The 13932-nt window shown below is 41.9% G+C and overlaps 1 protein-coding gene across 3 annotated transcripts in view; it reads right to left on the reverse strand.

Moving 5' to 3' along the window:
- Positions 1-13932, reverse strand: part of LOC117479373 (serine/threonine-protein kinase WNK2) — a 40157-nt gene that overhangs the window by 25530 nt on the left and 695 nt on the right. For all 3 annotated transcript variants that reach the window (XM_034126314.1, XM_034126313.1, XM_034126316.1), the window contains exons 2-5: positions 12938-13746; positions 738-910; positions 303-523; positions 58-215 (exon numbers count right to left, since the gene is read on the reverse strand). In XM_034126314.1, the coding sequence (XP_033982205.1) occupies positions 58-215; positions 303-523; positions 738-910; positions 12938-13567 (1182 nt within the window). In that variant the 5' untranslated portion in view covers positions 13568-13746. The remainder of the gene's footprint in view (positions 1-57; positions 216-302; positions 524-737; positions 911-12937; positions 13747-13932) is intronic.

Consider the following 13932-nt stretch of genomic DNA (forward strand, 5'->3'; position numbering starts at 1 on the left):
GAGTCAAATATTTCCCCCAAATAGTTATCTCTGACACTGTACAGTATCTGGACTCACACTAGTGACTTTGCGGTATATCTGAGCAGCATTCTGACACTCGGAGTAGGGATACTCTGAAGTGGCCATCTCTAGCATACACATGCCAAAGGCGTACACATCCACAGCCTCATCGTAGTGTTCCTCGTACATCTCCGGAGCCATGAACTCTGGGGTGCCTGAAGAGAGAGGATCATTCATATGGCGTGTACTTTTTTTTACTGTAAGCACCATTAATCTGTCAAGTTACATCTTATTTCACCTACCTATGACGCTCTTAGCAAAGGAAGCCGCCTTAAGTGTTGCCAGCCCTAAATCTCCTATTTTGACCGAGCCTGTAGGTCCAGTGATAAAAATGTTGTCACATTTAAGGTCCCTGTGGATGATGGGAGGGGTCCTGGTGTGGAGAAAGTGAAGGCCTTTCAGGATCTGCCTGCACCAGCTCCTCAGAACCTTTGGCTTCATTACCTTGAAACGCTTCAGATAGCTGTAGAGGGGAGAGGGAAACACATTACCTGACAATCGTATGAGTTTCAAAATGGCCTTTCAGTGAAACACAGATAGGTTGACCTTTCTTGGAAAATCTGAAGAAATAGTACACGTACAAATGTCACTAAAATCTGAGTAAGAATCTGTGTAGGACACAAATAGAATTTCGAATGTTTCACTTTTTTGAAGGATTTGCCTTCACCAGTGCTTACGTTTTGAGCGTTCCTGACGTCATGAGCTCCGTTACTAAGACAATGCACTTCTTCCCTTTAAGGGGACACTCCCAAAAGTCGTAGAAACGGACGATGTTAGGATGTTGAAGACCCTTCAACATCTCTGCCTCCTCCTTGAAGCGCTGACGTTCCACTTTAGACAGCTTGCGATCCTAGAGGACAGATGCAGCAGAGAGAAGTAATGAATATGAAGCACGAATGAAAAGAAACTTATTATAGCATGTTTGCTTCACAGGAACAAGCAGATGGAGTGGGCCGTGCCCTTGGAGGCATTTCCCTGCACATTTAAAATGCAGGCATCCAGTATGTTTCAGCAAAGTGGGAAAGACAGAGTGAGTGTCAGTCTTTGAGCCGTATACACATCTCTAATTGGACCATATGTGTATCATAGCTGATAACAGCAGTGTGTGTGATTGGGAAGAATCAAGATCAGTGGCTTTCTCAGGGAGTAAATAGATTCAGCCTAAACATCTTGTGTGTAATAATGAAATGATGCTTAATACCAGTTCTCACGGGGAAGCATAGCGGCTGTGGAGAGTGGGTGACAACAGGAGCGGCTGTGGGGGAGATTGAATCCACTCATTGACGTGGCCACACCCAGGACACACTGCAGCTAAAGGTTACGTATCATCGATCTCTCCCATCTTGCTCACTCACTGCTTTACTACCCTTTTGCTCCTTCTCCCCCCCCCCCTTTCCCCCAGATCTGCAATCCGTCCCTGCCCCCCCCGTACACCAACCACTCCCTTCTCCATAACCAAACAGCCCCTGCACACACGTCTTCGGTAAGTATCCATATAAATGGCTTCCTCAGTCCTCTGTGAGGCTGGCCCTGCTCTGACAGCACCTTGCTTTCGGTAGTGCCACGGGGTTCTTTATCGCGGTTTCCTTTTTTTTCAAACTACCACAGCAACGCCTTATGTAACAGACACGCGCTACACTCGGCACTGAGCATGGACCAGAAGCACGACCCCACCCCTCTCATAGACCGACGGCACTGACGGAGGTTGCGATAAAGACAATCTAGCGAGGTCTAATCTATTTAATTATTCAACCACAGTCAACTTTCTGTGAGATGAAACTGCAGAACAAAATGTAAAAATCAGCCTGAACAACATAGAAATCATTAAGTGAGCAAAACGTGCTGTGATACAATGCGTTGAGGAGCGAAGGGATGTGATGATTTCTATGTGTGCGACGTGTGTGAGAATGTGGCATATTAGGTTTTGTGTGCAAGTGAGTGGGGGGTGGGGATTTTTACTGCACTCTTCTAAAGTCCCATGAATTATTCAGTTCTGCAGAGAACCTTTTCTACTGAGGCGGGCTGAGCGGGGAAGGGCTCGGGCCGCCCAAGTTGGGCTGGGTTATCCCCGAGTGCTCTTTGCTGCACATGGACTGAAGTTTACCTGAACTACAGGTCAAAGAGGAAAAGGAGACAGCTTAAAGCACATTGCACTGCAGCCCTCTCCCCCATAGGAGCCACACCCCTCATCTCCCCTCATTACTGTTTTATCTTTCATGCTCCCTCCTCCTCTCATCCGTTCTGCTCTCATCTTTAGGGAATCCTGCTGCTATTCGTAAATAACCCCCACCTCGGAGTGTTCCCCCAAACACACCTTTATCGCTCTCTCATTTCTGCTTTCCCTCTCAGCAGACGTTCTGCATTATTCAGAATGTCAATCTCAAGACCCTTACCAGAGATTGGATATCAATGTAAGCATCAGTAAGAGATTCTGTAATTGCTGCATAGTGACTATAAGGAATGTGAGCATTTAACAACCGTGACTCGCTATTACATTAGACTTGAAAAAAGAATAGCGCAGCAAACAGATCATTTAGTGTTTGTATGTATATATGTGTTTTTATAATCTTATCAAATCTGCAATGACTAAAGTAGCCTCAGCTGGCCGCAGCAGAGTGTGGAGCCGCCCAGGCGAGATTAAACAGACACGCACAGAAACCATAGCAGGAGGCAGGGAGAGGAGAATGGATTGTGACATTAGCAGGAAGCAATCTATAAAGCTGTGCTCCACTCGGCTGCCACCCACTATAGCGCTGAGCTGGACTATATTAGAGCCCAACTCTGCAAGCTCATTCAGATACACAGATCAGACCAGGTAATAGATTAAAATACAAGTTCTGGGAATTGTGATGGCACAACTATGTGTTCAAATCAAGTTCCTGCTTTAAAGTCACATGTTGTCTGCAGTCCAGTTAAGAACAAAGATGCATGTGCCTTTTCTAGGTAGAGCAAAGCACGAACACCGTTTCAGTTTGGCTTAAACTGAGGCCATATTTGCTGCTGAATGCACGGTATGCGCGGGTAGATGCAGGTGTCTTACAGTGACGGCAAAGTGGCCATTTTCGTTATTGGTCAAATTCCTTGCGAAGTCTACTTTTAGTTACCCAAATTAATCTGGACACTTGTGAAATATGTTTTGTTTCTAAGAGCAAACATGCTGGATAATAAAACTGATGTGCTATTGGGGAACTTGGCTACCATTTGAGACATAAAAAGCGTGGCCCTTTTGAAGGAGCCTGGAATCTGGTCTGTAATATAGGCAGGATGACTAATGCACCTTGATTATTGGACTAACAGGCTCATGCTGAGAGCAGAGTGAAGCACACGGCAGCACAACATGAATCTGTCAAACATGAGCATCCTTCATGTGAAAACAGTCCCGACAGTAACAGAGCTCCAAAAGCATATTCAATAGTTTACCATTTCATTGGAATATCTGCCTAAAAACAGCTTGCTGAGCTCAAACAACATCACAAACGATGGTGAGTCAGAACAATGCTTCACTGACAACAGAATGACACAGCTAGTTTTTCCTGCAGCGATTGCATTTTTTGCTTGATATAAAAATAAAAATAAATTGTCAAGTGCTACCGGAAATTTAGGGGGCTATATCGGGATGAGTGTCTCCTATTGATTATCCATTTATAGAATTCGCCTGCGCCTAGTGGGGGAGCTGTCGGGCTAAAGAGTGTCAGGCAGGCCATCTCCCTGGAGCATCAATCTCGGAAACATCCGATAGTTTCAAGAGCACAAAACACAGTGAGTGATAGATGCTGATAGTGTTCGAAGACTGAAAAGAGTAACTTTATAGACACCAATTCTGAAGCTGAAAACCCATGGGAAGTTTAATTATTAAAATAAGTTTCATCTGTTATCTCACAAAATGGTTTTAGAAAAGCCGAAAGGTTGAGTCATCATGACCTTTATCAAAATGAATTCTTCTCATCCCATAATAGGAAACTACATAACTGCAAATGAAGCTTGTGAATGATCTTAATGAACCCAGTAGCCTTACACATAAAAACGGACAGATTCCAGTAGAGCAGGTATATGGAAAATAACCACTTCTATTAAATAAGCTCAGAAATGAATCGTGGTATGAAACAGCTACATTCTTGATACCCAACATATTTGCTCGATTATAAAATAGCACATTTGAATCCAAGTTGATAAATCACTTGTGATATTCTGGAATATGGGGAAAAAGGAAAACCATTTTTACAAGTTTGTTTATAAGTCTCTCGTGTGTGAATGGGCCTTTATGAGGGTTTGGCAGATACTCACTTTTTAACTATAACAAAATGTTTTTTCACCTGTTTGAGTGTTGCTGTGGTTTACAAATGATATGAAGCATCATATGGTCAACTGTGTGGGTCAAATGTCTAAGAAATCTCAGGACTACAATGCTTTGGCATATCAAATGACCAAGCAGCAGACCCAAGTCACCGGCTATTCTGGTTCATATTGTTCTTCTCATTCTCACAATCGCCCTAGCGAAAATCAGTCAACCAGTGAGATACACATCCGGTTGAGTAAACGTATTAGGAGCGCATTAGTCCCAATTAAGATCGCATAATGACACGCTCCAAAAAGAAAATCTATGTCATCTTCGTCTCACAGCTTTTGGTCGTAATTACAATTTCCGCTTTCCCAACAATAAACTGGCCTCAAATTGAACCGTAGTTAATAAGGAGCAGATTAGCATTGTTTGGGCTTAGTAACAATAGTGTGGCAGCGATTTATATTTAAACAACTTATCAACAAGTTCAACTATAAAACCTAGACAGCTGAACCCAGTGTACTCAATGTGTGTCACAACACTTGGCTAAGGAGATTATGAAAGAAAATATTTCACCCCAGGATCAAATCTAATAAAACCGGAAACTGTAACCGGAAAGGTATGCCCCTATCTAACAGACACACACACTCACACACACAGCTTGACACACTGAAACCACAGACCTTAGTATAGCTTTTTAACACTGCAATGAAAAGCTTAGGTTCAGTCACAATGATAATGTGATGCTTTATTGATCCGGCTGGATAAATCTCAGTATGATACAAAACACCGACCATAAAAGCTGTGTCTTAGTCATAGCTTATTTAGAAAAGTCAACAATGCGGATATTCTGAATCCTGACACATGAAGCCAGGTTGCCAGGTTTAAGGAGGTATGCTAAATGACTTGGCTGCTCTGCCACCCTCTGCACCCATCCCCAAAATAACTATTGCAGTGCTTCTGCTGCTGTAACAAAGGTTGGTGCAGGGCGGCAAACCATGAGCCAGCACACAATGCCCACAGTTGAATTGTGACCCATCAGGAGTGACTGCAGGAGAGTTTGGCCGACAGCTTTACTGGTCACTTCGTTGTCTCTATTTCACTGTTACCCAGACGTGCAGACACGCTACACCTAAGCTGTGCTAATTGGCACACTCGCACTCAGGGTGGCACAGAATGACATTTTCAATAAAGAAGAGCTGGTGAGAATGCTGTAAGGCTAAGAGAAGAGCAACTATACATATCACTACTGCTCGTCAAAGAGGAGCCAGAATGACAGGAACACTGACTTGATGACAAGATATACAGTTATTGTGAAGATACATCTGCACATGGCTAAATGATTGTTTCAGGGGTTTTAGTTTGATACAATAAGGTGGAAGAAATTAGGAGAAGCTAAGAGGAGGGGATGACTGAAACAAACGACCACACCCACAGCACCCTTAGTTAACAGGAAGGAAAGAGGAGAACAACACAGCATGATGAAACACTTGGACTTATGCCTAACATTAACTAAGTAGTCCATAGTGAAAGGTTGCAAAGGTGTTAAGTGTGTAATGTGTCGTGCGTCAGGCTGATTGTGACGGGGAGTTATGTGGATTAGCCATACAAACCTAAAGCTTTCCGGACACAGACTAAATGCGTAGTCTGACAAACAAACAGTTCTTTGACACAGAGATAAAGAAACTAAAATGTCTGATTCCACACATGCCTCCTCAAAGACTAATGCTTCTCATGCAACAGCCCTGACAACTGATCACATCTTTGTTTACAGCCTGAATGACGCTGGATGTTTGGAGGTCAATGCTGATATCAATATTAGTTGTACAGTGTCAGTGGTCCCTTTAATACTTTTATTTTCCATGAAATTCCTCAAATTTGCTGCGGAAACCTAAAAAATATATGGTATAAGTTAAAAAATGATTTACAGTTGAACTTTATTAAAGCTAGTTAATTCATTTATTAACAATAAATAGACAAAAAAAGCTTGTAAATGAAATTTTACCAAGGTAAATGATGTAGCAGTGTGCTGCAGTTTATTTGTGCATACATGTACATACGCATATGCATTTCACTTTTGTAATAATCCTGTTCAGAGAGCTAACAACCAATGCATAGAGGTCACACAGAGCCTAAGGCCCATTGTAAAAAGCACAGAGTATCTAATACAGCTAGCTATGAACAGCTTTGGTGCTATGATACCCAGGGGAGCAAGTTCCCCCACTGCCCTCAGAACAAATATTCACAAATGTGTTCATTGCCCATGTAAATGTTAAAAGCGTAATGAAGCCAACGTGGACTGTTACAGGCCGGATAGTAAGAGTGTGGAGGGTGGGCAGTGTTCCCCTTTTCCCACATCACCAATGATGACGCTTGGAGCTGAGATAAGGCACAGCAGAGGGGGGGTGCGGAGTAGAGATGTCCTGAGCCGAACTCCATTTTATCAGTCGCTGCAGAGTCGGGGCACAGCGCCAAAGAGACAGCCTTGAATCAGCAGAATTCTTCCGACCCAGACTCAACACCCAGGCAAAACCTGAATGGAGAATTTAGTAGCAGTCGTCTTTCTTAGGGTGTGAGGCACCTTTAGCAACACTCGTCCTGGTCATCAATAATAAAAGCAATTTACAAAATGCTTTGTTTAATGCATCACTGCCAACCTTAACTAACACTGCAAGGTTGCCTTAGGTACAATTACAACATAAAGCAAAAGGAACACAGAAGCAGGATATGCCATCTTAGCGTTCAAGCCAAAACAATCATAATTCTCATTATTAATAAGGTAATATAAAAACGCAAGGTGTGAAAGTAGACAGAATAAAGGACCACAGCTGCAGAAGAAAATAAGCACTGATGAGGGGTCAAAGTACTGAAGAAACAGACTAGATGGTGTTCCTTTTAAGCTTCAAAACATACCAATTTGACATTTTTAGAGTCCTAAACTTAGTTTTGGTTGTACATATACAAGTTGTAAAGCGGTTTGTCTTTTCTCCCTTATTTTTCTTACATTATTGCCAAAGGGTAAACATATCATAAACATATGAACCCCAATGCAACATCACTGCTTACTATCCTCTAACGACCAAAGGTTTGAATCACTGTCTGCAAAGATGAATATGATACGCTTCATGAAGTTAGAATTGTACTCAGGATTCCTCATTTGGGGTATTTTAAATGTACATTTCATGCAACACAACAGCATGAGCTTCCCATCTAGGGCTTTGTGCATTAACGTATTTGTTTTAGAGTATTTTCCATAAATATAAGATCAGAAGGTAAGCCAGTGAAACCCTGCATGCACTCATACCCACTGTGTCCCCCTACATGCATACCTGAAACGTACAAATCTATATCCCAGGCACACAAACCTCATAATTTAAAAAATGATGAATAAAACTAAACAGCAAAACTCTGTTTATATATCCAACAGTCCTTGAACATAAGAGGATTTACATAGGAAATAAGCTGTACAAACACACATTTGCTCACAGTAAGAACTTACAGTTCAATTCAAGACACAAGTGCTACTGTGTGGCCATTTGTCTTCGCTTATTATTACGTTAACAACTTAGTGATGCAGAGTTCAACTAAAGAGTGTGTTAACAGTTGCCCTTGTCTTCAGACCACAGAGCCGACAGTAAGCTGGAGGCCTTAACAGGATACAGAGGTGCTCCACATTCATTCATTCAAATAACCTTTCTTAATTCCAAAAAGGATTACGTCCTAATAAGCCGTTGTGACAGCTTGTATTGTTGGCAGAGGGAGGAGGGAGTTCAAAGGTCAAATATTCATCAAATCAGAGTTACTGTAGATCTAGAGGGGTGATGTGTCTCTGGAAGTTGCTCACTGAATCTGCTGTGATCAATAAAGACAATACTATAAGGATGACTCAGCAGTGCAGGCACAGCAAGCTCAATTCACACAGGGATACAAGACATTGGATTGTTGGAGCATTACTGACAAACAAGGTAATGCAGAACGGAAACAATTAGTCAATTGACAGAAATGTAATCTGCAACTTTTTTTGTCAGACAGTTATTGTTTAAGAACAACAAAACGTGTTGTTTGAATTTGTCCGACAGTTATATATCCGGCAACAACAAGGACTCAATTAATCGCTCAAAAATGTTGCCAAGTTATTCAGTCAGGAAAATAATCCTTAGTCTCAGTCCTACTGTAATATATTGAGGTAATTGAGAAAAAGACTCAATTATGGAAACACATTACCAAACGCAGCCAAAGTTGCACTGAGATAGGAACATAAGGTTTGCATAGATCCTCATCAAAAATGAGTGAAACATAAGACTGGGATTTGCTTAACAATAATACAAACTGTGGCCTTAAAAGATTTTAAAAAACACACATCTGACGAGCATTATGAGCTTAAAGAAATGGATGCTGGGATGTGCTGGAAGGTGTATGATTTTGTCGACCTCTGTATATTTAGGTTCTTTCTATCAAGCATCTAAAAAGTGACTTTAAAATAGTTTGATAAGATTTTACAAGTCAGCTCTTCCCTGTGGGTTCTTCAATGTAGAGCTGAGAAGAGCTTTCCCCAAATGAAAACACTCCAAATCTCAAAACACTAACTACTGTGTGTGCGTGTGTGTTCCCCAGGGATAACAACGCACCATTTTCTGATCAAAAGTAAGCCAATTTGGAACAAAATACTCAAGACAACTCTGAACTATATTCTTATTGTTGACTTACTTTATGTAGGGAGAAGGTCGAATTACTCATACCTTCATGCTAAATACTCTTACTTCTCAAAACACAAAGCAAAACTTACATGGTACGGACAAGTTAGCTTTTTTTAACTGTTTTTGTTGTCTAATCTAGACTACATGAACTACTAACCAGCATCATTCCAACATGCCTGTTGGAGTTCTACCACAGGCCACATGCTGTGGCTCTAACCAGCTTGTCTCCCTTCCCTCTTCAGCTGGCTGAGTGACAGGGAGCTTCAGCATGCCTGGAGAGGAGCTGCTTATAAGACGCTGTTAGCAACAGCCGCTGGGTCTCTCCGTCTTTGCTTCCTTAGGCCTCATTCCTGTTATGCCCTAATGCCAAATGAGCTGTAACCAATGACCCACTTCAGCAAGTTCGGCAACTTTGTTTTACTTTTGCCATTTGATCAGGCAAGAAGGAGTTTTTGTTATCGCTATACATAATATTGCAAAGAGACAGCCATAAACTATGATCAGGAACACATAACCATCCTTATAACATGGCTCACTCTAATCTACAACGACAGCAGAATCCAGTGTTGGGAACCAAGGCATTGACAGTGGGTCATGGTGTCACTTGCTAGGTCTGTTTGGTTTAAGGATGCCAAATCTCCGGTAAACACTGAGAGATAGGCAGCTTTATATCACTGCTATAGTGTCACTGCCAGCTCTGGATTCACACACTGACAGCCAGATATAATCTACAAGAGAAAAGCTCAATGCCAAAGGCCACAGAGAGGTCTGCAAGAAGTCAAAAGTAAACTCTGTTTCTGCGAGTGTGCGCACAACATTCAACACAGAGATACAAATCTATACACAGAGCCACAATTGGCCGAAAGGGGAAGTTTCCAAGCTTTAAAAAAGAAATTCCAGTGCGCAATGATAAAATGAGACAAGGCAAACAGAAACACAAGAAGTGCTTCTTCACAACAATGAGAAACTCACAACAGGAGTCTTTCTCTCAGATGAACATCCTTGCCTGAGCTAGGACCATCTGTGTTATGCCAGCAGTCTGGCACAGAAACATACATGTGGGGGAGCTGGGAGAGGGAGGAAAGGGGCAGGGGGGGTTTGGAGAGAGAAAAAGAGAGACACACAGAGAGAGAGAGAAGGAAAGAGACAGAACGAATAAACATAGAACCAGATTAACATTTCTAGGCAAGAAAGCCATGTGACCACTGGAAGGAGGAACAACTGTGGAAAATCACAGAGTCATATCTCCTGCTCCACATCTTCCACAGAGCTCCTCTGTCTTCTACCACAGTTCACTGAGCTAGGTAAAGCTGGCATCATCTGCATGCAACACTGAAGAGTAAACAATCCCAACACAGGCATACAATCTTTACTTTAAAGTCTTTGGGTGCAGTCCTAAGACTAGTTGATACCTGTTCTGCCTTGCACCGTGCTGTTGAACATGACAGAGAAGATCTGTTGTTATTGTGGTCAGCGTGGGTTTTGAATTGGACCATCAGGCTTTAAAGTGACTCTTAAGTGACTCAAAACAATATTAAGCATGCTGGTAGGTCCCACCAACGCTACAACATGTAAATGTATCTTTAAGAAAGTCAATAAAGCATTTAATCACTCGCTAACAACGAATCCGCTGGCCGAGCTTAGTACACCTACTCAGATAAAGGATACGTTTGGTGCTCACCATCTTACAATAAGGCAACTTTGTCCAAAAAGGCTTAACTTAAAATGTGATTGTGGCTTTGTGAAAAACAGCAGCATTATTGAAATATCCATAATGACTAAAGCTAAAATGATAAGTTGACTAATCTTCTGTCAATTTGATAATCATTTAGCACAACTCCTGACATTTCCCTGTATGTGATTTTTATTTTTGCTGTTGTAATTTGTTGTCTTCTGTTTGCTATTCTAGTAAAGTGTTTTTATTGCATGTACAGCACTTTGGCTCGACCAAAAATCGTTTTAAAAATGTGCTATATAAATAAAACTTGATTTGATTTAATTATTTGTGTCATTTGTAATGAAATCTCTATTTCTTGATTTTCAAATGTGAATATTTGTGGTTTTCTTGGTCTTTAATGAAAGCAAACCGAATACATTTTCAGTTTTAGGAGGACTCTGTTCAACAAACTAAACATCTGAAGTAGGTCTTACTTTAATTTACATGATCAATTATTTTAGCAGCATGTTCAATTATCAAAATACTTGCTAATTATTTTTCAGTTACTAGATGTTTTGTTAAGCAACAAATGGTTGCAGCTGTAATAGATAACATATCTCAATACCCAATAAAGAAAATATCTTAGAATGTACACCTATTAAGTTTCACGTTTACAGATCTGCCACACTTTAGTAGTCTGACCTTTTTCAGCACCACTCTAGTAGATGAATTGTTAGTTTTATAAAGGCGGGATTAATTGACGCGAGATCACAAGGAGTTCTGATCAACTCGTGAAGGAACCACGTGACCTTGTTGACCCAGTCACACAGTGTTTTGCTTATCAAACCGTTTTAATGGAAGACTGTGGGCTTAAAGCTACAACATGTGAAACAGCTACTAAATGAGAACCCTGATTGTGACAAAGGAACATTTCTGTTGTGATTAAAATCTATTATTGAGTGTCTGCTAGAGGGAGTTTTAATGTGACACTAGGGGAGAATAAAAAAAAATTGTAAATTGCTTCCTGCTTCACATCCTATCATCCGCTTGCAGCTCAGTGTTATCAAGTTGGGGGAGATCTGGGATTGCTCACTGCTACAATCAGTCTGCATGACATCACCCACATGAAGTCATCATGTCTGTCAGAGTCAGCACTGCTGTATCTTTACTCATTCCTAGCCAATGTTATCTTCAAAGTTCTCACCAGGGATGAGGTGCGTCACTGCCTTACAAAATCAGTTTAAGTTCTTTCAATGCATTCTTAAGTCCCAGATGTTTTCAGAACCATAGGAATTAGTATTCACTGAGGCCACAGGACCGCCACACTGTTCACAGCATGCCACAGCGCACTTCAGCTGCTTCCTGTCTGCCTAACTCCTGTTGCACAGGGGGAGGTAGAGAAAAGCACGGAGGAAGACACAACCATTGTCCAGCCCTGTCCACTTCAATAACTTCACCAGTGCTCTTACAGCTGAGCAAATCACTAGAATAAAAATGAAGGATGGGTTGAACTGTTGGAAATGAATCCTTAACTATTTTAATCTGAACGGTGAAAGAACTAATTAAAGAAGACGTTTTCTTTCTTTAAAAGGGGCCCAGTCATGCCTACTGTAGTCCCCCTTAAGCCTCCTGGGAGAGAGAGGTAGGAAATCTCAGCTGCAGTCTCCAAAGAACGGGAGATAATTAGTTAATAGCTTTTGCTAGACTAAGCTGGTGATTTTCTTGTGTCTGTGTAACATAAGACAAGGTAGAGAGACACTCCTTGTGCATTTGCTAAACTGCTGATCGCTCAACTTCAGTGGTGGTATGCGTCCCCACGTCAGCAGCTAATGCTTGTCAATCACTTTCCCTGTGTAAACCATTTAAACTTTAGTGGTAACCCATTTGCATCTTAGCAGGCTCCCTCACGAGGCTGCTTGACAGCTCCCTGAAGACATCACCATTATGCTAACATCATGTGTGAACCTTCACCGACAGAGAGAAGAGCAAAGAGAGGGGGCTTCCTGCGGTAGTCAGGCATTCATCCACTAATATTGATTGCCAATTGAGAAACAAATTGTGCATTGCTTGTAGAGTATAAGAATGTGAAGACAGTTTCTGCTATAATTGTCTCCCATGCCCGAATGCAAAAATAAACCATTAAAAAAGAATGTTATATGTGGCTCATGTATATGCTTTGTCTAGCCTTTACTTAAACTGAGTATATGATTGGGTGTCACAGACATGTTATATTTAGTACTTTACCTGCAGCTCACACCAGGCAACTTCCACCCAGGTCTCAGTATCCAGGCCCCTGTACACCGTCTTGAAGGACCCTCTCCCCAGCTCTATGTCAAACTTCAGGAATCTTCCTCCTGGAGATGTGGAGACTGCTTTCATCTCTGCCTCCTCCTCGTTCTCCTCACTGGATGCCTTGATAGCAGCTTTACCACCACCATTGCATGTGGGATTTAAGGAATCTCCACCTTTCTCCTTCTCCTCATCTGCACTGGCACTTTCTGTTGCACTGTCTTTATGCCCACCTTGACTTTCAGTGCTGGAACCTTCCTGTATCCCACTGGTCCCCCGCGTCCTGTCCACTATTGTCCGCAGGTTTATGTTTAGGATCTTATTCCTGTTATCACATTCAGGTGCTTCAAAGGCCTGCTCATCTGCGTCCGAGAACCACAGACTCCTCCTGATAAATCTCTGATGCACATTCCTCTGATAACTGGACGCACTGGGATCACTCACCCCCCTAGCTACTGAGTCCACATGGTTGACATTGCCATCACCCATGGTCTCATACATATGTGGGGCCAGTTCACGCTGAGAGTTGGATACAGAGGGGTATTGTAATTCTTGGTGGACCTCTGAGTATGAATTAGGCTCCATGGTGATTTCAAAACTTCAGTCACTTTGGTTTCCAGTTCATTCGTTCCATGGCTAGACTTCCCAACGTGCAGAGCTAGAGATGAATACCTGCAGCGCCCACTCGGTGACGCAGTTTGCCAGCCGAGGCCCCTAACGACAGTGGGATGGATGATAGACGAGATTGCATCCGATATGAAGATCTGCAAAATAAACGTGTATCAAAACTTGAAACAAAATCAAACATTTCCTGGTGTTTAGGGGAAAACTTAAGATATATATTGGGTGTATGGGTGTGAGACATTACGGAGTTTAAGTTTGTTGATGTCAAATAAGCAGGTGGATAAAAAAAAGAGACCAGCCCACGAGTTTAAAACATTTATTTTAGC

Source organism: Trematomus bernacchii, unplaced genomic scaffold (genome assembly GCF_902827165.1).
Source record: "Trematomus bernacchii unplaced genomic scaffold, fTreBer1.1, whole genome shotgun sequence".
Classification (NCBI taxonomy): domain Eukaryota; kingdom Metazoa; phylum Chordata; class Actinopteri; order Perciformes; family Nototheniidae; genus Trematomus; species Trematomus bernacchii.